The 25,432-nt window shown below is 41.1% G+C and overlaps 1 protein-coding gene across 2 annotated transcripts in view; it reads left to right on the forward strand.

The window, feature by feature from the left end:
* The first annotated feature begins 3,161 nt into the window (after positions 1–3,161).
* Positions 3,162–25,432, forward strand: part of LOC136864287 (complex I assembly factor ACAD9, mitochondrial) — a 226,464-nt gene continuing 204,193 nt past the window's right edge. Inside the window, exon 1 of one of the 2 annotated variants that reach the window (XM_067141066.2) lies at positions 3,162–3,226. Coding sequence is in view for 1 of the 2 variants with exons in the window: in XM_067141065.2 (XP_066997166.2) it covers positions 3,465–3,741 (277 nt within the window). In the remaining variant the exon portion in view is untranslated. The other variant, XM_067141065.2, reaches the window with a different exon arrangement.

Raw genomic sequence — 25,432 nt, forward strand, 5'->3', positions numbered from 1 at the left:
GTTTGTGATTGGTAGAAGTCGCCAAGTATCGGTCACTCTGGCGTGAAGTCTCGTACCTTGTGCCCTTGTGCTTTTCCTGTGTGGTAGATATGTAGTTGAATTCCTTATCCCCCTTTTTTTTACATTTTCCATATTCTGTTTCAGTCTCCTTCATCTTTTGTGTTTGTTTAGAGAATGCGTGGCTGGGTATACCGCTCCCAAGCGAAGCCCATCAAATTATACGATCAAGACAAGACAATAGTGTTGGCTACTGAATGCATGATTCGAAGCAGTGTATCGATTCATTCAAGTGTCCGAGTGAATCGATTCATGGGCCGATGACCTTCGATGTTAGGCCCCTTTAAACAACAAGCATCATCATCATCATCGAATCGATTCACAGGAAAGGCGAGCTCACGGCACACGATTCAGCTTACTCCCAGCGGACAGTGCTGAGTGGCGCACTCACTGCACGTTGACGGGGAGCCGAGCTTCCGCTGCAGCGAGACAGTGTATCATGGCACATCAAAAGAATCGTGAACGAGCGCGGCTCAGTGAGACATGATACACACGGCTCCTTATCGGCTCACTGGACACGCGGAGAGCCGAGCTTCCGCTGCAGCGAGGCATACAGTGAATCATGGCACATCGAAAGAATCGTGAACGAGCGCGGCTCAGTGAGACACTTGATACACACGGCTCCTTATCGGCTCACTGGACACGCGGAGAGCCGAGCTTCCGCTGCAGCGAGACATACAGTGAGCCATGCTAGACTGAAAGAATCGTATGCTATAATGGACTCTCGAGCTCAGCTCATTTGAAAATACACTGACTGACAGAGCAAATGCAACACCAAGAAGGAGTGGTCAGAACTTTATGCCAATTGCAGGGTAGACTGACGTCACTGAGGTATGCTCATGATGTGAAATGCGCCGCTGTGCTGCGCACGTAGCGAACGATAAATGGGACACGGCGTTGGCGAATGGCCTACTTCGTACCGTGATTTCTCAGCCGACAGTTGTTGTAGAACGTGTTGTCGTGTGCCACAGGACACGTGTATAGCTAAGAATGCCAGGCCGCCGTCAACGGAGGCATTTCCAGCAGACAGACGACTTTACGAGGGGTATGGTGATCGGGCTGAGAAGGGCAGGTTGCTCGCTTCGTCAAATCGCAGCCGATACCCATAGGGATGTGTCCACGGTGCAGCGCCTGTGGCGAAGATGGTTGGCGCAGGGACATGTGGCACGTGCGAGGGGTCCAGGCGCAGCCCGAGTGACGTCAGCACGCGAGGATCGGCGCATCCGCCGCCAAGCGGTGGCAGCCCCACACGCCACGTCAACCGCCATTCTTCAGCATGTGCAAGACACCCTGGCTGTTCCAATATCGACCAGAACAATTTCCCGTCAATTGGTTGAAGGAGGCCTGCACTCCCGGCGTCCGCTCAGAAGACTACCATTGACTCCACAGCATACACGTGCACGCCTGGCATGGTGCCGGGCTAGAGCGACTTGGATGAGGGAATGGCGGAACGTCGTGTTCTCCGATGAGTCACGCTTCTGTTCTGTCAGTGATAGTCACCGCAGACGAGTGTGGCGTCGGCGTGGAGAAAGGTCAAATCCGGCATTAACTGTGGAGCGCCCTACCGCTAGACAACGCGGCATCATGGTTTGGGGCGCTATTGCGTATGATTCCACGTCACCTCTAGTGCGTATTCAAGGCACGTTAAATGCCCACCGCTACTTGCAGCATGTGCTGCGGCCGGTGGCAGTCCCGTACCTTCAGGGGCTGCCCAATGCTCTGTTTCAGCAGGATAATGCCCGCCCACACACTGCTCACATCTCCCAACAGGCTCTACGAGGTGTACAGATGCTTCCGTGGCCAGCGTACTCTCCGGATCTCTCACCAATCGAACACGTGTGGGATCTCATTGGACGCCGTTTGCAAACTCTGCCCCAGCCTCGTACGGACGACCAACTGTGGCAAATGGTTGACACAGAATGGAGAACCATCCCTCAGGACACCATCCGCACTCTTATTGACTCTGTACCTCGACGTGTTTCTGCGTGCATCGCCACTCGCGGTGGTCCTACATCCTACTGAGTCGATGCCGTGCGCATTGTGTAACCTGCATATCGGTTTGAAATAAACATCAATTATTCGTCCGTGCCGTCTCTGTTTTTTCCCCAACTTTCATCCCTTTCGAACCACTCCTTCTTGGAGTTGCATTTGCTCTGTCAGTCAGTGTAATACCCATTTGCATTCACTGTCCTCTTCTTACAGGGAGGTTTAAATAATAGATGGATTTATTTGAAGTGTTAAAAAGGTAGTCACAACATAATTCTGAAGTAGCTAGTAAGTAGGTAGGCTATTAAGTTATACTATTTATTAGTTTAATGACTCTTAGTATTATAACTTAGTTGACATTTGACAGTTAAACTCGACTCTAGCCTGCCCTATGACTATGAGTCATGCTCATGAGTCATGACCATTCAAAAGTACCTGTTTTATATTGGGAAAAACGGCTCAGTATTCTCTCAGTTCATATGTCACATCGTTGCACAAGACTTCAATCATATGTGGACAGGCGCAATAACAGTATGTTGAATCAGAAAACCAGCGGGCTACTGTACATCTCGGGTAGCCTATACAAAATATGACGATTTAAAAAAAATCCTCATCTGATAGAAAACTACTTTAAAAAAAAGACTGAGCGAGTTGTCGTGCGGTTAATATCGCGTGGCTATGCGCTTGCATTCGGGGGATGGTGGGCTCGAATCCCACCGTCGGTCGGCAGCCGTTAAGATGGTTTTTCCGTAGTTTCCCCATTTTCACACCAGGAAATGCTGGGACTGTACCTTAATTCAGGCCATGGCTGCTACCTTCCTAATCCTAACTTTTCCCACGCTGCGTCGCCGGAAACCTTCGATGTATTAGAGTAACTAGCATTTTTTCTAAGAAAGGAGTTCATAGTATGAAGACCAGATGGCAGCTGCGAGCACTGAATGCTGTTGCTGCTGTCTTACCAGCACATACTACACAGATGCAGTAGGAGCGGTGACCAATGAGCCGTGAATCGGATCACTGTATCGATTCAGTAACGTGAACGGAATCAAATGAATCGATTCAGTAAAATGAATTGAATGTCCCATCACTACAAGACAAGACAAGACAAGTTATGGGCGGCTCTGAGATGAATACGAAGAATGATTTTCTTCGTAGACAGTTGGTTGCAGTGAGTGAGAGCCTAGTAAGTCTCATGTTTTGCTCGCGGTATCGTTGAATAGCAAGATATCGGGTTAAATATTTGAAATTAATTCTGATCATAATATTTTTCCATTGTCGTGTATTGAACTAGATGGTTGCTGTTTATTTATATTCAACAATATGTGAATTTGTCTGTGTTTGACGTAAATCCGATTTTTTAAATGGATAACTTGTTATTAAGTTTGTGTCTTAACCTCTAGATTGAATTTATTGTATACAGTATGTGGCGTCCAGCTTTCCGAACTGGAATCGTAGGTGTATGTAATCAACATATGAACGTTTGTGTGCATTGTATGAGTAGTAGGTCTTCGTCTTTGGAAGCGGATAGAATCGAAGCTCTTCCGAAACCTAATCAGGAGAAGGTTAAGGGTTATTCTTTTGTTAAGGACCTTTTTCTTGGGAAGTTCGACGCCGGAATTCTTAATTATCCGGTAGTGCAGAATCCGGCGAGTTTGGAAGGACGATTGCGGCCTATAGAGGAGTATTTTCAAACTAAAGGTATGATAGAACTATGTGTAATTTATTATATAATTCGTGATGATGATGATGCTTAGTGTTTAAAGGGGCCTAACATCTAAGGTCATCGACCCATATATAATTCTGCCGTCGGTATTGTTCGTAGTGCTTTCTACTATGTAGAAGCTTATTCGACTCTTGTATTGTGTATGGTATTGTACAAATTCTTCATAGGTACACTTTTCAGATACAATTGAACCTATAGACGTAATGCATTCCTGTGAGTATCCACTGAGTTTGTATCCACATGTGACAGGAATTATATTTTATTAATAGTTAAGTGTCATTAAATCTTAATTCTGAGAAACATTTAATACCATGATCTCTTTATTTTTTTGAGTGATTATACATTTACTCCTCAACAGTACAGGCTATTTTTAAGTATAAGTACTCTTATGTTTCATTGTTAGTTTGTTGTTATGGTGTCATCCTGGCTAAATAGATTCCTTTCTCAGGAACTCTTGCTGTGTCTATATTCCAGTATCTCATTTCTCACTTGGCACTCTTCTCTTTCGTTATCATTATCATGATCATCATCAATATCTTCAAACCTCCCCTTCCAGCTAATACTGGGTGGGTTCGTTTTATCTATTTGAATTTCCTGTGAGTTTCTATCTACTTCCTTCAAAGTTATTATTAACAATATTACTATTAATGCTACTACCCTGATGGCAGCAACAACACAAAATTAAAACATATGTTACAAAACAACATGTACATGCAGTTTGCTTTATGTCACAGATAGATTTTACCCTGACGATGGGATAGGAAAGGGCTAGGAGTGGGAAGGAAGTTGTCGTAGCTTTAATTAAGGTACAGCACTCCCTTCTGATAAGGTTTGAGCTCCTTGGATCTAATGTTTTTTATTTATTCAAAGTTAGTTTCAGCACACTGGAGAGCCGAACAGTTTGGTGTGAAAATAGAAAACCGCGGAAAACCTTCTTCAGGGCTGCTGACAGTGGGGTTTGAACCCACTTTCACCCAAATGCAAGCTCAAAGCTGCACGATCCTAACCGCACGGCAAACTCTCTATTACAAAAAAAAAAAAAAAAAAAAAAAAAAAAAAAAACGGTAAAAGATTTACGTGGTAAATAAAATATTACATGAAACTATTCAAAACAAGAAGTTTCATGAGAACAAGAGAAGAGGACTAAGTTTTAAAAAAAGCTATCACACGTGAAAAAATAAAAAAAGACAAAACAGGAGATGAAAGGTTGCTTACCAATCAGTGACGTAAGAATGTACACAAAATTTACTAGATATTCCATTACAGGTGACGTGTCATAATAATTGCAACACAGTTACAATTGAATTGTATTGTTCCTACTTTTCAAAGTGTGTCTATTATTATTATTATTATTATTATTATTATTATTATTATTATTATTATTATTATTATTATTGTTGTTGTTGTTGTTGTTGTTGTTGTTGTTATAATCATCACCATCCCCTATTAATATTACTTGTGGAAGTGTTATGACTCTTGGGAGAATAGAAGCATTAGTTGAAGAATGGGAATGGCTATGGAAAGCATGAAAAATTCAAGACACAGTACTGGTAACTTATGTCCTGCAATTCTGATATCCCTGGGATCAGGAGAGAACAGGAGTTTGTCAAGAGAGGTTTGGCAGAAAAAGTTAAAAAAAAAAGAACTCTGTGCAATTAAGCTAAATCCATGGTAGGCTCAGCTGGGCTTCCATAGTCAGCACTCCTTTGTGATAAGGTTTGAGCTTCTTGGGACTAATTTAAAAAAAAAAAAAAATTAATTTACTCAAACTTAGTTTTGGGAGACTGAAGAGCCCAACAGTTATAAAGTTGCACGAACACATAAAAGTTTTCGGCAACAGGGGACTAATCTTTATTGATCAATATACATACATCTTCATTGTAGACTGTTACACCTTCTATTTTTCAGTCTGAAGGTCTGGTTTGTAGGTGCTGCTTCATTCATAAAGTTTGTTCCTAACATATCCTTTAACTTGTCTCTTAATTCCAAGCACCAACCTGCCATTGTTTTCACCTGTTCGTACTAGCAGTCATTCTCATTGTAATCACAGTAGGCCTATTACTTGTGAAACTTTTAGTGATGCTTCTTCGTACGGGGGGTGAGGAGTAAGGAGAGAGCTAGCCCGGTTCTGGTAATACTGCCAACTGAATGGAAATGAAATCTGAATTGAACCGATAGTATGATGGATCGATAGGAATTTTCTAAACCTTTATTATCTTAAGCCAACAACTGTGTCACACACACACACATATAACTTTATATAACATTTCTCGATGCAAATCTTGTTCCTAGCATGAATTTTATATTCTGGCTTTGCCGTGTAAATAACAACAGTACTAGTATATAAAGTGCTACGAACCTACTATGCTGGCATAGCACGGGGAGAGGTGATTCTCCCACGTGGCGAGTCCCAGGTGGCGGATAGGGGGGTCCTAACAGGCTTGCCGGCGGACTTGAGGGAAACAAAATACTCTCAAGGACCAAACACACAACCCCCTGTGGGTGGGGGACGGAGACGAAGAATACACCCACGATATCCCCAACCTGTTGTAAGAGGTGACTAAAAGGGGTGACCAAGTGATGATCCAATTAGAACAATGAGACTACTTGTAATTGGTACCATCACACAGGGAACACCATGGGTCGCATTTACTTGCGCGTAGTACCACTATGTTAGCTACGCAATAGGTTTGTGATTAGTAGCGACAGTGTGTGAATCAGGAGGTGGGTCCTACAGTACCTGTGATTCGTACCCGTATATGAGCGACACCATGGGATTAGCGACACCATGGTTCTGCCTTACCTATGCTCAGTTCCCACTATGTGAGGAATTCCACGGGATAGTACGAGTCCCTGTGGTTAGTCCACTTATGTGACGAATGCCATAGGTTTGCGTTGCCTGTAAATAGCGCCGCAATGTGCAGAACATCATAGGTCTGTGTTACATGTGCGCATTACACTACATGTGCATAGTACCATAATGTGTGGAATACTGCGATATTTATTACATGTAATACTGCGACTCTCCGCTACTTTTGATTAGTACCGCAACATTACATACAGCATGGTTCTACTTTACTAGCGATAATTGCCGTTATGCGGGACCGTTGACAATGATATTGACCCCTTTAGACAAGCATCATCGATTCAGGATTGGGCTTTGGAAGCAGTCCCTTGGTCAGTAATATTGTTTCTGGGAATGTCCAGCATTGCGGGTCAGATCCACTGATTGTTTTAAATTCATATTCATCAATTCATTCTTCATAATCATGTTTTGTGTCCTGGTCAGTGGATGAATTTTGTACTTTTAAATTGTAATCACATTTCTTCTCATTTCGTACCATAGGGGCTGATGACCTCGCTGTTAGGCCCCTTTAAACAACAAGCATCATCATCAACAGTATGTAAAGTGTACGCCAGATGACTCGTGGTGATGCATAGTTTGTGTGTCAAAGGTTGCCAATACGAATCTCGAAGATTGCAGAGGTCTACCGATTCAGCACTAGGGAGTCCAGGTATCACTAAAAGTTTCGCGAGTAATACATGTAACTTAATTGGACTGAAAACAAATCTGTGTTTACCCAACTGAATAGTGCCACCGAGCGCGATAGCTGCAGTCGCTTAAGTGCGGCCAGTATCCAGTTATCGGGAGATAGTGGGTTTGAGCCCCACTGTCGGCAGCCCTGAAGATGGTTTTCCGTGGTTTCCCATTTTCACACCAGGCAAATGCCGGAGTTGTACCTTAATTAAGGCCACGGCCGCTTCCTTCCACTTCCTAGGCCTTTCCTATCCCATCGTCGCCATAAGACATATCTGTGTCGGTGTGACGTAAAACAAATACCAAGAAAAAAAAAAGAAAAGAAAAAAGAATAGTGCCATTCGTTAGAGATATGCCTCCTTTGCTAGAGGTTGCAGTATTAAAGAATCTTGATGTTATTATTTTTTTCCTTTTTGAATTTGTAGTGTATTTTAACACAGGTGCTACTCCAGGGACATTGATTTATCTATGACAGGGTTTGTCGCATGCCTGGCTGTGTGCGCTGTGAGCCTGTTTCCCGCCAAGCAATTTCCTGTAATGCGGCCAGCGCTTGCCTGGAACTTAGTCACAAGATTTTCTGTACTTTATGAAGTATTATGTATATTCACATGCTCACGTAATACAAATGGCATTGGAACAACACACTGAGCACTAAACACGTGAATTATTGACTAAACTGAACTTTATGCTGATAAAGCTCTCAGCACACGGCATGGGGCAGCACGAACTGCAATGGAAGAGGTGAGTCTTTACTGGAGTTTATTATTGGGACTGAGTTGACGATACTAAACCTAGGAAACAAGCCTACATTTATGAATAAAAATCGTATGGTGGTAATAGATATTACACTAAGCACTATGTGTATTGCAAACTTTATTAAAGACTGGAAGGTGCTGGAGGAACCATCATTGGCAGACCACCAGCACATCCAATTTGCAATAAATGCGAGACTATGTGGGATTGAGGTGTACAGAGACCCAAAGGGAACTAACTGGGATAGATACAGAGAAGTTTTAGGGAAGGCTGTACAAAAAATTCCAACTAATGTGAGAGGACAGAAGGAATTGGATGATGCAGTGGAACTATTAGAAGATGCCATTGTAGACTCATTCCATGACAACTGTCCTCTCAAAGGAAAGATAAACACTAAAAAAAGTAAGGTGGTGGAACAACAAACTAGCCAAAATGAAAAAAGAGGTTAGGATGTTGTATAGAATATCATCTAGAAATGGTATTTGGGACATATATCATAGGAAACTCACTGAGTATAACCTAGAGATATGGAAAGCAAAAAGAAAATCTTAGAGACTGTTCTGTGAGAAAGTGGAATCACACACTGAAACAGCAAGGCTCCAGAAGTTTCTGAAAGCAACCCATATAAATCAGGTGGGGACACTGGAGAAACCAGATGGGTCATTTACTCAGGTGGGGAAGGATATGCTGGAGATGCTAATGGCATGTCATTTACCTGAGGCTGAGGGGATGACAGAAGAAGAAACGGTTGGAACAGAGACTGGAGCTTGAAGAGCAGACTGGAAATGTGCCAAAGGAATAATAAAACACAACCATGTAAAATAGGCAATCGACACGTTTCGCCCTATAAAGGCTCCGGGGCCAGATGAGATACTTCCGATACTCCTACAGGAAGGACGGGAGATACTAGTCAAAACCCTGACGGACCTCTTCAGAGCTAGTCTAGTTTTAGGGTACGTGCCAAAATCATGGTCTGAAGCTAAAGCAGTATTCATACCTAAACCTGGAAGGGCAAACTGTGCCCAAGCCAAAGCATACAGACCATTATGTTTAACCTCCTTCATGCTGAAGGCAATGGAGAAAATTCTGGATAAATATATCAGAAGAACGGTGCAACTGAATCCAACGTTACGTGAAAATCAGTTTGCATATAGACCTGGCAGATCCACTGAAGTAGCACCCCACCAGTTGGTTTGTAAACTAGTGGAAAGCCTAGAATATAAAGAAATTGCACTGGTGGCATTTCTAGATATAGAAGGAGCCTTCAGCAATACAACGTATGACTCTGTGATCAAAGCATTGGAAAAGAGCAAGGTGAGTAAAACCATTGTAAAATGGATTAAATCCATGTGAGATGGAAGGAAGATAAAAGCAACCCTGTTTGAAAAAATGTTGACGGTTAGGGCCGCTCGAGGCTGTGCTCAGTGGGGAGTTCTTTCGCCTCTGCTGTGGAACCTCGTGGTGAACAAAATCATAGCTATGCTCAATGAACAGGGTTTCTATACATAAGGATATGCAGACGACCTAGTTATTGTGGTATGAGGTAAGGTGATGAGTGTTATCCAGGACGTCGTGCAAAGATCACTCAACCTTGTGGAGAACCGGTGTCGGAAAGAACAACTATCAGTCAACCTGAATAAGATAAATCTGGTCCCTTTTACAAGAAAGAGAAAATTAGAGGGAAAGAGATCTTTGGGCAAGATATATATATGGAAGAACAGGCACTGCACCTAGGTGTAGTGTTACATAAAAATCTAACCTGGAATCCACATATAGAAAGGAACATAACCCAGGCCAAGAACTTGCTGTATGCATGTAAAAGAGCTGTTGGGAAGACATGGGGCCTAAGACCATCAATGGTAATATGGATATACACAATGATCATTGGACCGTTGATGGCCTATGCTGCAATCATCTGGTGGCAGAAAGTAAGTTAAGGAAAAGTCGGCAGTAGATTGGATAGCCCACAGAGAATGAATGGCATGCATAGCCATAACTGGAGCTATGAGAACTATGCCGAAAGAAGCCTTTGAATACTTTACTAAACCTCCCGTCACTATGCAGTTTCATAAAAGGGCAGGCTAGAATGAGTTCATATAGATTGGCACAATCAGAGTGCTGGAATGCACAAAGACCCAATCTAGGACACTGTAAAATTAACAGAGGAAGTTGTACACATGCTTTCTGATATATGATACCAAAGTACAAGTTTGAAAAACCATTTGAGACCCAGATAATAAAAAAGAAGACTGGGATATCAACAAATGGAATACTGAAAAAGAAGATATAGTGTGGTGAACTGATGGCTCAAAGACTGTGGATGGCACAGGAGGAGGGATCAATAGGCGAAGACCTGAGAGATCAATCCAGATGAGCCTGGGCAGACACACTACAGTCTTTCAAGCTGCAACGATAGCTGTCACAACATGTGTTGAAGAAAATCTAAAAATGAACTATAGGAATAAGAGCATTTTCATTTTTATGGACAGCCAAGCGGCCATTAAGGCACTAGAGGCGGTCTGGATAATATCCAGAATTGTCTGGTATTGCCACTCACTTCTCCTGAAGCTCTCAAAGTACAACATTATCAAAATAATATGGGTACCAGGGCATACAGGTATAGAAGGAAACGAAAAGGCAGATAAACTGGCCAGGAAAGGGGCAGAAACACATTTTGTAGGCCCAGAACCTGTGTGTGGGATTTCTTAGGGACAAGCCCAAAACTACATAGGAAAATGGGTTCAAAAGATACAAATGGAAAACTAAAAAAATACTTCAGGATGCAGGCTTGCAAAGGAACTGATAAAAGGACCAAACAAGAAGCATACTAAAGAACTGTTGAAACATAGCAGAGAAAGTATAAGATGGGTAGTAGGACTGATGACAGGACACTGCCATCTGAAAAAACACCTACATAGAATTGGAGTAATAAGAGACAACAGATATAGGAAATGAAATGAAGCAGAGGAATCAGCTGAACACATACTTTTCGAATGTGAGGTGCTGGGGAGAATCAGAATCTCCACTCTAGGACTACCAGGTGAAGAGAGAGAAAAAATTCAAGAAGACCCAATAAGAACAACTTGCAGCTTTGTGAAGGGAGCAGGTATATCTAGGTGGGAATAAAGGAAACACATGGTAGCAAAAGATCTTGGAGGTTGACGCTAATTAGGAACAAATATTTAGAGGCCCCATGAAGAAAAGAAGAAGAAGCTCACTGACGTAAAGCCAATTGTAAAAAAAACTAGCAAAAAACAAGAAACGTTCTTCTCCCTGGGCACATCCAACTTATCCAATCTTCATTGTAGAAGTTCTCTACAATAGATTTATATTAATTGCTGCTGATATCAGTGCTGCATTTCTATGTGAAGGTAGTGGTGAGCCAAATTGTAAACAGACATTGTATCCCCTTGTTCATTTTACGTGGACTGTGTGGTAAATTATGTTTTACACGTTGCAAGGCCCTTCCAAGGCTTCATTAAAAAAAAAAAAAATTATTATGGTTCATGGTGTGGGTTACTGTAGTCACGTCCTAGTTCGTGAACCATGGGCAACGGCTGAGTGGCCTAGTAAGTGGTCCTGAGAGTCTGTATACCAGTCGCCATGGAATGGGAGTGGGCATCTCGGACATATTCTGAGTCGTGGCCCTCCTTGTGCTCAGGCGGCTAGGACTAAACAATCCAGCGGTGGTCCATAACTCGTTAGAGGAGAGATCCTCACTTGGACTATGTGCAAGTAGGGTAGCATCCTGCTTCATGAATTTACCGAGCTCAGAACATTTTAAGCAAGCCTCGGGCCTATAGGAGTAATGGAGTCCCACTCCCATTTGACAGGCGTGGAACAACTTGGTGAATGAAATGGAATTCGATGGGGAGCTATCAATATTAATAGGGCTTATGGAAGGAAGAAAGTAGAACTGGCTGAGTCAGCAAAGCGTATGCATCTGGATGTGCTAGGAGTAAGTGATATTCGGGTAAGGGGAAATAACGAGGAAGAGATAGGAGATTATAAAGTGTACTTGACGGGTGTTGGAAAGGGATGGGCAGAGTCTGGAGTAGGGCTCTTTATCAGGAATATCATTGCATGCAACATAGTTTCTGTTAGGCACGTAAATGAGTGAATGATGTGGGTAGATTTGTCAGTTGGAGGAATTAGGACTAGAATTGTGCCTGTGTATTCACCATGTGAGGGTGCAGATGAGGATGAAGTTCACAAGTTTAATGAAGCATTGTGTGACATCATGGTCAGGGTCAACAGCAAGGATAGAATAGTGCTAATGGGCGATTTCAATGCGAGAGTTGGGAATGGAACTGAAGGATACGAATGGGTGATTGGTAAATGTGGCGAAGATATGGAAGCTAATGGGAATGGGAAGCGTATGCTGGACTTATGTGCTAGTATGGGTTTAGCAATTACGAATACATTCTTCAAGCATAAGGCTATTCACCGCTACACATGGGAGGCTAGGGGTACCAGATCCATAATAGACTATATCTTAACCGACTTCGAATTCAGGAAATCTGTTAGGAATATACAAGTTTTCCAGGGATTTTTCGATGATACAGACCACTGTCTGATCTGTAGTGAACTAAGTATCTCTAGGCCTAGGGTAGAGAAAGTGAAATCTGTCTGCAAATGAATAAGGGTAGAAAATCTCCAGGACAAGGAAATTAGAAGTACATGGATATGATAAGTGAGAAGTTTCGAACAGTAGACAGTAAGCAGATTCAGGATATAGAAAGTGAATGGGTGGCATAGAGGAATGCTTTAGTAGAAACTACAAGGGAATGCCTAGGAACAACTGTATGTAAAGATGGGAAAAAGCGAACATCTTGGTGGAATGATGAAGTGAGAGCAGCTTGTAAACGTAAAAAGAAGGCTTATCAGAAATGGCTCCAAACAAGGGCCAAGGCAGACAGGGATTTGTACATAGATGAAAGAAACAGAGCGAAACAAATAGTTGTTGAATCCAAAAAGAAGTCGTGGGAAGAATTTGGTAATAACCTGGAAAGGCTAGGTCAAGCAGCAGGGAAACCTTTCTGGACAGTAATAAAGAATCTTAGGGAGGGAGGGAAAAAGGAAATGAACAGTGTTTTGAGTAATTCAGGTGAACTCATAATAGATCCCAGGGAATCACTGGAGAGGTGGAGGGAATCATTTGAACATCTTCTCAGTGTAAAAGGAAATCATCCTGGTGGTGTTGCGAACAGCCAAGCTAATGGGGAGGAGGAAAATGATGTTAGTGAAATTACGCTTGAGGAAGTGGAAAGGATGGTAAATAAACTGCATTGTCATAAAGCAGCAGGAATATATGAAATTAGACCTGAAATGGTGAAGTATAGTGGGAAGGCAGGGATGAAATGGCTTCATAGAGTAGTAAGATTAGCATCGAGTGTTGGTAAGGTACCTTCAGATTGGACAAAAGCAGTAATTGCACCTATCTATAAGCAAGGGAACAGGAAGGATTGCATCAACTATAGAGGTATCTCAGGCAAAGTGTTCACTGGCATCTTGGAAGGGAGGGTGCGATCCGTCATTGAGAGGAAGTTGGATGAAAACCAGTGTGGTTTCAGACCACAGAGAGGCTGTCAGGATCAGATTTTTAGTATTCGCCAGGTAATTGAAAAATGCTACGAGAGGAATAGGCAGTTGTTTTTATGTTTCGTAGATCTAGAGAAATCATATGACAGGGTACCTATACTGAGGGACTATGGAATTAAAGGTAGATTATTAAAAGCAATCGGAGGCATTTATGTTGACAATTGGGCTTCAGTGAGAATTGATGGTACAATGAGTTCTTGGTTCAGGGTACTTACAGGGGTTAGACAAGGCTGTAATCCTTCACCTTTGCTGTTCATAGTTTACATGGATCATCTGCTGAAAGGTATAAAATAGCAGGGAGGGATTCAGTTAGGTGGAAATGTAGTAAGGAGTCTGGCCTATGCTGACGACTTGGTCCTAATGGCAGATTGTGCCGAAAGCCTGCAGTCTAATATCTTGGAACTTGAAAATAGGTGCAATGAGTATGGTATGAAAATTAGCCTCTTGAAGACTAAATTGATGTTAGTAGGTAAGAAATTCAACAGAATTGAATTTCAGATTGGTGATACAAAGCTAGAACAGGTCGCTAATTTCAAGTATTTAGGTTGTGTGTTCTCCCAGGATGGTAATATAGTAAGTGAGATTGAATCAAGGTGTCGTAAAGCTAATGCAGTGAGCTTGCAATTGCGATCAACAGTATTCTGTAAGAAGGAAGTCAGCTCCCAGACGAAACTATCTTTACATCGGTCTGTTTTCAGACCAACTTTGCTTTACGGGAGCGAAAGCTGGGTGGACTCAGGCTATCTTATTCATAAGTTAGAAGTAACGGACATGAAAGTAGCAAGAATTATTGCTGGTACAAACGGGTGGGAACAATGTCAGGAGGGTACTCGGAATGAGGAGATAAAGGCTAAATTAGGAATGAACTCGATGGATGAAGCTATAAGCATTAACCGGCTTCGGTGGTGGGGCCATGTGAGGTGAATGGAGGAGTATAGGTTACCTAGGAGAATAATGGACTCTGTTATGGAGGTTAAGAGAAGTAGAGGTAGACCAAGACGACGATGGTTAGACTCGGTTTCTAACGATTTAAATATAAGAGGTAAATGAGGCGACAACGCTAGTTGCAAATCGAGGATTGTGGCAACGTTTAGTAAATTCACAGAGGCTTGCAGACTGAATGCTGAAAGGCATAACAGTCTATAATGATAATGTATGCATGTATTTTTTTTTTTTTTTTTTTTGCTTTACGTTGCACCGACACAGATTAGGTCTTATGGCAATGATGGGACAGGAAAGGCCTAGGAATGGGAAGGAAGCGGCTGTGGCCGTAATTAAGGTACAGCCCCAGCATTTGCCTGGTGTGAAAATGGAAAACCATCTTCAAGGCTGCCGGCAGTGGTGTTCGAACCCATTATCTCCCAGATGGGAGCTCAGAGCTGCCAAGACTTTGTTGACTCTTGTAAGGTGATGTTAAACTAGGAGAGGAGGGAACACTATCACTGATGTTTGAGGATGGTGTAGATACAGTTTATTGTTCTTTAAGATATTTTTGCGTCTGTCTGAAACAACGCTGAGTGAACCTGTTTTGTTCTTGAAGTTTTTTTTCAGTTGTCTGCAATTCAGATTCTGTTTCTTGCATCGTTTTCTTTCCCTGTCCTTGAATTTCATTGATTCATGCAGACCAGTATCCTTCTTTGCTTTCACGTTGTCTCTTCACGTGGTCTTTGTGCAGCAGTCTTACCCTTCTTAGTTGTCTCGTATTTTTCTCTACACCTATCTGAAAAAATATGTTGGTTATCAATGAGATTTAAGCAGAAAGACTTAAACTGCTTTTTATTTGCATAGAAACAGCGGTTGATGTCACCTCATAATGTCTGGCTCCATGTTCTTTGGTCACAGGGTTCCCGGGCTTGATTCTCGACAGGGTCGGGAATTTTAACCATAATTGGTTAATTTCGCTGGCATGGGGGCTGGGTGTACGTGTCGTCTTCATCATCCTTTCATCCTCATCACGACGTGCAGGTCGCCTATGAGTGTCAAGTCAAAAGTCCTGCAACTGGTGAGCCGAACTTGTCCTCGGACACTCCCGGCACTAAAAGCCATAACCCATTTCATCACCTCATAATGTTTCTTTAAAAAGTGAACATAAGTGAACAAACTAGTTCATTCTTTCACACTAAACTAGTTAATTCTATCACACTAATGGATAATTCTGTCACACTATTATATGGTTATAAATATGTATGAATAAAATACTTACCGGTATTACAAATAATATAACAGCTTTAAAGAACAACATAAACCACTGTTACAAGGGAATATTCACTATTGTATATGGTTTTGTGATGACACTGAAAGAACTTGTTTGAAAATTTGTGACAATTGCCATGTGGCATTGGGAGGTTATATAAAATGTTAAGTAATTTATGTGTGAGGATAAAACAGTCATTGTTATTCTCAATCAATGCCAATTAGAATACATTATGAAAATACTCGGTTCTTACTTTGTGTAATAAGATCTAGCAAACTTAAAATATGGTGAAAGAAGCTTCAGAAAAGTCCTTGGCAGCCATCTTGATTTATCAGATGAGTCAGATGACAGTCACAGTTATTTGAGCAAAACAAACGTTAGATTCATAAACCCCATACATTTATCAATGATTTTTTCACATTAATACATTTCTAAACATAATTTGTATTTTAAGGTTTGAACTTGACATTTTCTTGGTATTGCCCTTCTGCATTCAATCAGATGCTTTATACTGTTCATTAAACTAACTTTTATTCATCATACACATCCCTTTCCTTTTATATCTATCTTCTTTCTTTTATTCTTAATACTTTCCACCTATTCAGACTCATTTTGGTCACAATGCTGTAATTGTTCTATCCGACTTTTCTGGAGCTCCTCAGTATTGTTGTTCCTTTTACTCATAGCTGACTCTAATTTCCTTTTCTTTTCCTGATCTATCTTCTATACCTACGAATGAGCAGAGGAGCTTCTGTGTGCAGCTGTCTCATTTACAGTAGTACGATCAGACGTGCTTCTGTGTTCTATCATAGAACTTCATACTGCTTCATTACAGCACATTGAAGTAATTTTTATTCATAATACACATCTTCTTATCTCTCCTTTTCTTTTATTCTCAATACTTTCCACCTTTTCAAACTCATTTTGGTCACAATGTTATAATTGTTCTACCAGGATTTCCTTCCTGTTTACCTACAGCTTCTCTGTCTCGGCTGTAACTCGATCCGAGTATATATAACTTCTTCCTGCATACATTGACCAGTTCAACTCAGTTTATGGATGTGTTTGCGATGACTTAACAGACCAATCCAGCCATAAAACATACGCCCACACAAATCACACTAAATAGATGGAAGAGGGCGGGGTTATAATTGACAGAGTTTTCTTGCTTGTCGCTTGGCCTCTTGATGTCTGTGGCGTTCTCTTTCAAGTAAGTCGACAGTGGTGGATGTAGTGTTCCGCCACAGTGAATGGTCCAGAGCAGATTCTTCTCATGTCTGTATATCTGTACCAGCTGTCTTCGTGATGTGTTTTAGCTGGTCCTTAAAACGCTTAAGAGGGGCTCCATGAGCTCTACTGCCGGAGCAAAGTTCACCATAAAGCCTAGTATCACCCATGCGGTGAACGCGGCCTAACCATCTCGGTTGATGAGCGATGATTTTTGCCTCAATGCTGTTTAGCTGCGCTTTGTCGAGGACTGCCGTGTTGGTCACATAGTCCTCCCACTTACTATTCAAGATGAATCTCATTTTCTGTTGGTGGAAGTGCTCAAGTTTCTTGATATCACGGCGATTGTGTCCAAGTTTCACAGCCATACAGCAGCATGGAAATGACAACAGCTTTGTACACCATGAGTTTGGTATGCAGATTTAGGTCATTATTCATGAAGACTCTGTGCATTAACCGCCTGAATGCTGCATGAGCAGCCCCAATTCTTTTATCAACGTCTTGTTCGCAGGTACAACGTTTAGATAAGATGCTTCCAAGATATGAAAAGTGATCGACCTGTTCCAGTGTTTTGTCTAAGATGGAGATACTGAACTCAGGAAGAGTTAATCCTGGGGCAGGTTGTGCAAGTACCTTCATTTTTTTGCATTAATGGCAAGGTCAAAGCAGTTACATGCAGTTTTAAAGCAGTTGACTGACTTGTAGTTCTGCAGGTGTTAGAGCAGGAGATGCTGTGTCATCGGCATACTGCAGTTCTGTCACCTGGGTAACCAGAGTACGTCTTTGTGAGCAAAGTCTTGCCAGATTGAAAAGGCCTCCATCAAAACAAAATTTAATCTCCATGCCTAAGTTGTTTGCAGATGATTCATGCAGCATGGCAGCCATGTACAGTGCAAAGTGTGTAGGAGCAAGCACACAGCCTTGTTTCAATCGATGAGTGATTGGGAACGAATCTGATACTGAGTTACCATGAAGAACTTGTCCAGACATGCCATCATGAAGAGCTTGAACCAATTCCACATAACGTTCAGGACATCCAAAATGTCTCAATACTTTCCACATAGCAGATCTTGGTTGTGAATCAAAGGCTTTTTCCAGATCATAGAAAACTAAATACAGAGGCTGCTGTTGCTCTCTGCATTTTTCTTGGAGTTGTCTAGCACAGAAAATCATATCTGTTGTGCTTCTGGAGGTTTGGAAACCACATTGAGACTCAGGCAAAATCCTCCCTGAGATAACTCGGAGCCGGTTTAATAGAATTCTTGTGAGAATTTTACCTGCAGTTGACAAAAGCCAGAGTAGTTCCCACATACAATACGATCACCTTTCTTGAAGATAGTGATGATGGTAGCGTTCTTCAAGTCGTCAGGTACTTCTCAAGTTTCCCAAATCAAGAGGATGAGTGTGAAAAGTCTAGTCTTCAAGGGTATACCTCCATTTTGTATCTTCTTCTGTATACTGTAGTTCCTGTTTCTCATAGCTGACTACATTTTTCTTTCCTGTAATAGGATTCATTTGGCATGGATTTCATTGCTTTTGGCAGCGTAATGGTACCTCACTGTGTTGTACCTATGACAGGAGATGGGTCCTGTTCTTTTTTTTCTCTTCCCTGTCTTATTTAATTAATGTGTGGGTTATTGTCATATAGCACATTTGTAACAACTGGCAACGTTTTCAAGAGTTTACTTGATGCCAGGTGAAAACGTACACACCGGGCGAGTTGGCCGTGTGGTTAGGAGTGCGCAGCTGTGAACAAACATCTGGGAGATAGTGGGTTCGAACCCCACTGTCGGCAGCCCTGAAGATGGTTTTCCATGGTTTCCAATTTTCACACCAGGCAAATGCTGGGGCTGTACCTTAATTAAGGCCATGACTGCTTCCTTCTCATTCCTATGCCTTTTCTGTCCCATCGTCGCCATAAGACCTATCTGTGTCGGTGCGACGAATAGAAACTAGCAAAAAAAAAAGGCATACATGTTCCTTCCCACCTCATACACCACCCACTGTAAAATTCTGGCTGCTGGTAAAATATACCCTTACCGAGAATGAATTTCCTTTCATTAATGATCATTCTCTTCCTAAAAACAAACATTTTTCTGTTGAGCGTGATGATGATCTAAATTCTCCCTGTGACTCGAAAAATGGTTCAAAAGTTTCACCATCCTATGAAGAACAAAGAAGAATAAAGTGCTGCGTTATATTCACCCATAGAAATAAGATGAAAAGCCATAGGGAGTCTGTAAAAAAAAGATTCGCTGCAAGAAAACCTGATGTTAATAGGGAGGCTGAAAGAAAATACATGAAGAAAAATCCTGAAGTCGATCAAAAAGCTGTAAGAAGTTACAGTGAAAACAAATGATCCTGTGGTAAGCAAAATCTATATTGGGATTTGAGTATGACCACAATACAAATTAGAGTAATGATATGGTTGTTGCAATTGGCCAGAAAGTTGATTGCAAGTGGTGTCATGCAAAAAAGGCCCTGGTCTGTGTTGAAGGAATGGAAAGGTACTTCTCCCTCCTATTGAAGAGCCTCCTCATCTTCTATACAGTCGCCATATTAATGATCATTCTGAGTTATGAGCATTTTTTGAGGAACATTACGAAGTATAACAGATTTTTCAAATTACGTCTTCTTTTTTTTTTTTAGCTAAAGAGGTGCATGATGAAAATTCAATGTAAAATTTTAAAGTTTATTTGTACGTTTACCACAGAATAGGAAGTTTGTTACCTTCACCACAAAAGAACCCTATTCATTTAAAAAATACATGTTGTTGGCAGTGATGAAAAATTCTGAAATTCAGTCCAATATCTTCCTTGTTATGAAGCCTTGGTTGATTTTACAACTTCCGCGAACTCTGCATCATCACAGTCCTTATATACAACACGTTAATACAGCGATGGAGAGTGCCCCATAAGATGAAGAGTTTAAAGTTGTGATTCATGTGTACTGAAAATCACCGTCTGAGCACAGGGGCGATATAACCTGCCTACAATGAGTGAGGTAGCTTTGGTGATTGTGGGGCAGTTCGAAAAACGGGACTTGTTCTTCACAGCAGAGACATGAAGCTGGTGGGGATGGGTGAAACTCACCGTACTTATGACACCATTCCATGGAAAAGATGGATACTCCATTAGCATCCACCAGCTTGACCCAAATTCTAAAGCCCCTCTTAAAAAATCGGTTTCTGCTTCAAAATAATGGAAAGAGATGGTCAAGAAAACTACATCTTACTCTATTTCAGTTTCCGTAATCAGTATTTGGTTGATATTTACAGGAAGATATAAACAGAAAAAATTTAATTGTACACAGCCAAAGTAAATTGCAATTGTAGAATTAACGTACACCTGTGCCAAGGACATGGGCAAGTTTAGGATCTTGACGACGTGCTATCTTCAAGTTTTACTGATGCGCCCTGTTACATGCACAAGCTATGACACATGTACGTCAGTATGGCCATCTTGATCTGTATATAACATTTACTTGTAACCCAGAGTGGACCGAGATGCAAGAGGTATACGCAATGAATGAGGTATTAAATGTCAGAAAAAAGTCCCAAGACAGAAATGACATTATTGCTCGGGTTTTTCATATTAAAAAAAAAAAAATCCATCTCTTGACTAAAGGATCTGTTTTTGGCTGAAGTAGGTGTTACGTGTCCACTGTGGAGTGGCTGAAGCATAGTTTGCTTCGCACCCACATCCTACTGTGGCTTCGAGACAGAATCATGCCTGCCCAAATTGACAGTGTCTTAGGTGCTGAAATTCCTGATGCAGATTTTAATTCAGTCCTTCATGATGTCATAAAGTCTACAATGATTCATGGGCGGTGTGGAAATCTGAACTGAACTTCACCATGTATGATTGGCGGTTCTCTTAGCAAGAAATGCCCTTGTCCTCTAACCAAGGATACTCAAACTGTTGATGATGGCTATCTCCCCTACCAAGGAGTTACAGTTAATATAAATGTAGTTGACCTTGATAATAAGTGGGTGGTGCCATACAATCCAATTTTTTTTTTCCTGAACATGCCAGGCTCACATTAACATTGCATTATGTAATTTTGTAAAGTCAATCAAGTTTATCTGCAAATATGTTAACAAGGGCAGTGATCTGGCAGTGTTTGATGTAGGGAAACAATGGGATCAATTTACCATGTTGAATCTGGGTGCTATAGTAGTAGTTCTGAAGCTCTGAGGCTACTTTGAGAGACTTAAGCTTCCCTATTCATGAAGGATATCCTACTGACATGCATTTGTCTGTCCATGTTGAGAATGGTCAATGAGTTTATTTTAGAGTTGATAATGTTGCAAATAAAGTACAGAAGTAACTTCTAAAAACCACTCCCTTAGAATTTTTTAACTTTATAAAGTAGATACTTTTACAAGAGGTCTTCTGTACAGTGAAGTTCCAGTGCACTAGGTTTGGAAGAACAATAAGTTTAGCTGGAGGAAACAGGGAAAGGCTGTTCCTAGACAAAAGGAGTAAAAAGGATGAAGTGATTAGTTGAGTGTACAGTGTACATCTGAACAATGCTGAATGCTATTGCTTGCGACTTCTCCTTCACGAAGTTTGAGGGCCCACCGGTTTTAATGATCTTAAGAAATAGTCAGGTGTGGTTCATCCTACTTATCAGTCTGCTTGCTGAGCGTTGTTTTTGTTGGTGGATGATACTGGGCTCACACTTGGCATTACAAGTTATAACAACTATTTGCTCTCATGTTAGTATTCTGTCAATGGGCATATACTTTAACACTTTGGAAAAACCACAGATACACTCATTCTGAGGATATAAGAAGTCAGGTGGAGAGTGAATTTCATGAGGTTGGCATTGTACACTTTATAGACATTGTTTATAACAAAAGCTTAGTACTTTTAGAAAACCTAGTATTTTCAATGTCTAAGCTACCATTTGAGCACTTTGGTCTTCCCTCGCCGTCAAATAATCTAAATGAAGTTTGTCAGTCACAAATACCTGAGAGAAATTTCTTACAATTTAGTTCAACTTTCTTAACTACTTGCTCAAAATGTTACTAAACTCAGCTCCAAACAAATTCAAGCGTATCAAGAGGTCATTGATAGCGTTGGTTCAGATTCCGGATGGCTTTTCTTTCTTGATGCTCCAGGCGGGACTAGTGAAATGTTTTTGATAAATCTGTTGCTTGCCAGTGTAAGGAGAAACAAGAACATTTCTATCTCAGTAGCTTCATCAGGAATAGCTGTAACTTTGGATGGTGGGAAGACCATGCGTTCTGCTTTCAAATTTCCTTTTAACTTGAATTCCTCTGGAACTCCTCTGTGTAATATTTCAAAACAGAGTGATACTGCTAATGTACTTAAAAGAGTGTACAGTAAGAAGATTGGGAGGATTTGAAGTGTGGGACAGGCATTAGGAGTATTAAACATCTGATGGGTGGGATGACTGTATTACTGGCTGGAGACTTAATGTAGACACTACCTGTCATGCCACGAGGCATATGTGTTGATGAGGTAAAAGCAAACCTCAAGTTGTCCCACCTGTGGCCTATAATCAATATGAGGGTACATCTCAAAGGCAATTTGAAGGCTGAAGAATTTTCCAACCTACTTCTTGAAATTGGCAATGGAGGGTTAAAGGAAGAAGATGGCGAAGTCCATATTCCAGTAAATCTCTGTGAAGTTGTTAAAGAGTTGGAAAAAAATTACCCTGGTTTGACTGATTCACACATTAAAGACCCTAATTGGCTTAAGGAGAGAACTATTTTCATGCCTAAGGATGTTGCTGCAGCATGCATATGTGATTCCTTATTGAACAAGCTTCCTACCAAGATGGTGAGATATAACTCTGTTGACTCCGTAGCGAAGATAGAGGATGTGGTCCACAACCCTGTGGAATTCCTCCACACTTTAAATCCATTAGGTTTTCCACCTCACAGTCTCAGTCTGGAAGTTGGAGCAACTATAATGCTGCTTTAGAATCTGATATCTCCTAATCTTTGTCATGGAACAGGGTTGCAGGTGAAGTCTTTACATAGTAACCTGATCAAAAGCATGTTCATGGGATGTGGTGTGGGGGAAACAGCTGTCATCCCCCTGTATTCCTTTGATTCCCTCTGATTACCACTTCCTATTCAAACAGCTGCAATTTACCATTAAAGTATGTTTTCCAATGACAATAAACAAAGCTCAGAGGCAGTCTTTAAAAGTTGCTGGTGTGGATTTAAGGAATTATTGTTTTTCCCATGGCCAATTATACATAGCGTGTTCGCGTGTAGGCCCTAATATCTTCTGACAACTTTGTGATTCTGCAGCCACAGAAGTGAATGAAAAATGTAGTTTACAAGGAAGTTTTGTAAAACAGTCTAACTTCAACAACAACCTTGGACAGCAACATTTGAATGGTAGTAGAATTCAGTTGTGGCTGGCTATAGGCAAGGGAGCCTACACCGTTATAATAAAAATTCCCCAACTCGATTTTGACTGCCAATAGGAAACAGGGGCCTGTCATTGTACTGAAAACTCCCCAACTTGACTGTAGCTTTAAGTAGGAAAAAGAGCCTCCCTTTGTAATAAAAACTCCCCAGATCAATTGTGACTGACAGTAGGCAAGGAGGCCTGACATAATAATCTAAACTTCCAAACTTGACTGTGATTGGCAGTAGGAAATGGGGCCTACCATTGTAATGATAACTCCCAACCTGGACTTTACCTGAGGCCCAACATATGGCAACCTCCCTGTGGTTTTTCTCGGGTAACGCTAAGAGCAATGCAATATAATAAAATCTTACTCACAACATATATAGTATTTTACCAAGAATTCTGTAGTGAAGCACAGGTACTTGACCTACAGTAGTATTCATATAAAGTAATCCATCTAAACTTACATGCAAAAATGTTTCTTTTTGTTTTATCTATACAATTAGGATAGATTATAAATTATGCTGCAGTGATGGGTTTAGTTTATGGATGACCAGGTTGGATTCAAAATCTTGAAACTATGACGTGTAGTGTCTGTGTAGTAGAGAGCAGAGTATCTGTTTCTGTTCCATTGTGTTCTAATGTCAACACCACACACTGCCTCAGCGTTGAAATGTGCTAGTCTACTGTCGTGGGAAAAGTATAGACACCTGAGTTAATACGTTAATAAAAAGTTCATTCTTTGCCCAACATAGAAACAAGCTACCACAAAATTTAGCTTATTTTATTCTACGTTTAATTATGTGCATTAGAAATATTTATCATACCCAGTTAAAATTTTAACACAGGTTGAACAAAAAAAGTGCCAGTATTTTTTCCATTTCCAATGGAGTGCTCATTTTGAAAATTCATAATTTTAAAAGTATTGATCTGATCGTTACCAAACTTTACTATGTCTTTAAAGTAAATTATTGTTGATTGGTATACCAAGTTTTCATTTCATCTGATATATGTGAAAAAGGTTGTTGAAGATTTTGTGAAACAACACACTTTTTTGGCACACATTGTAGGGGCTTAAATTTTTCCTTCCCGGGAAAAGCCAATGATGAAGTATAAACACGCAACCTTTACATTCCTTTCAGAATCGTGCAGTGAAGATTCTCACAGTATCTTTCATTTTGCCTGCGATTCTTGTAGTTCACGTACAAATGAGACATTTTTAAGAAACAATGACTTCTTCTGTACTTCTAAGGAAAGTACATTTCCTGATAATTCTGCGAAGTGCACTGTTGCATTAATTACTAATGAAACAAAGAGATCCTCCTCATAAGACAGAACTTACGACGAAATGAGAGATATACTACATAATTGTATCGTTCATATATTGAGTGCTAGTCCAAGAATGGTTTTTAACAACTAATGAAACAACGAGACCAAACCAAACCCCATGGCGCAACAGCCCCAAAGGACCATGGTCTACCAAGTGACCGCTGCTCAGCCCGAAGGCCTGCAGATTACAAGGTGTCATGTGGTCAGCAAGACAGATCCTCTCGGCCGTTATTCTTGGCTACAAATGAAGAAACGTCCACTTTTTGTACAAGAGGGAACGTCCAATTGATGTTCAACCTGGCAACATCACTAGGGTTTCTAGTGCATTGTTCTCACCGGCCGGTAGGTTGCTTTCTTCTCACACAACCAACCAATTAAATATAAATCAATATTAAACCAACAATTGCATACAGGCAAAAAACAGTTTTAATTTTAGCCTGACATTCTCATGAGCTTGTATTATAGTTGAAAGCAAGTACAAATTTACTCATCTGCTGACCTGCTAAGCCTAACGCATGTGAGGATTTTCTTTCGGGGTTTACTCCCTTAGCCTTTGAAGATCCCTCTTCTCCACAAGTTAGTGGTTTCCTCTTCTAATATTCCCCAGAGAGGATGGGTTGCCTCATCCA

The sequence above is a fragment of the Anabrus simplex genome, chromosome 2 (genome assembly GCF_040414725.1).
Source record: "Anabrus simplex isolate iqAnaSimp1 chromosome 2, ASM4041472v1, whole genome shotgun sequence".
NCBI classification, from domain to species: Eukaryota; Metazoa; Arthropoda; class Insecta; order Orthoptera; family Tettigoniidae; genus Anabrus; species Anabrus simplex.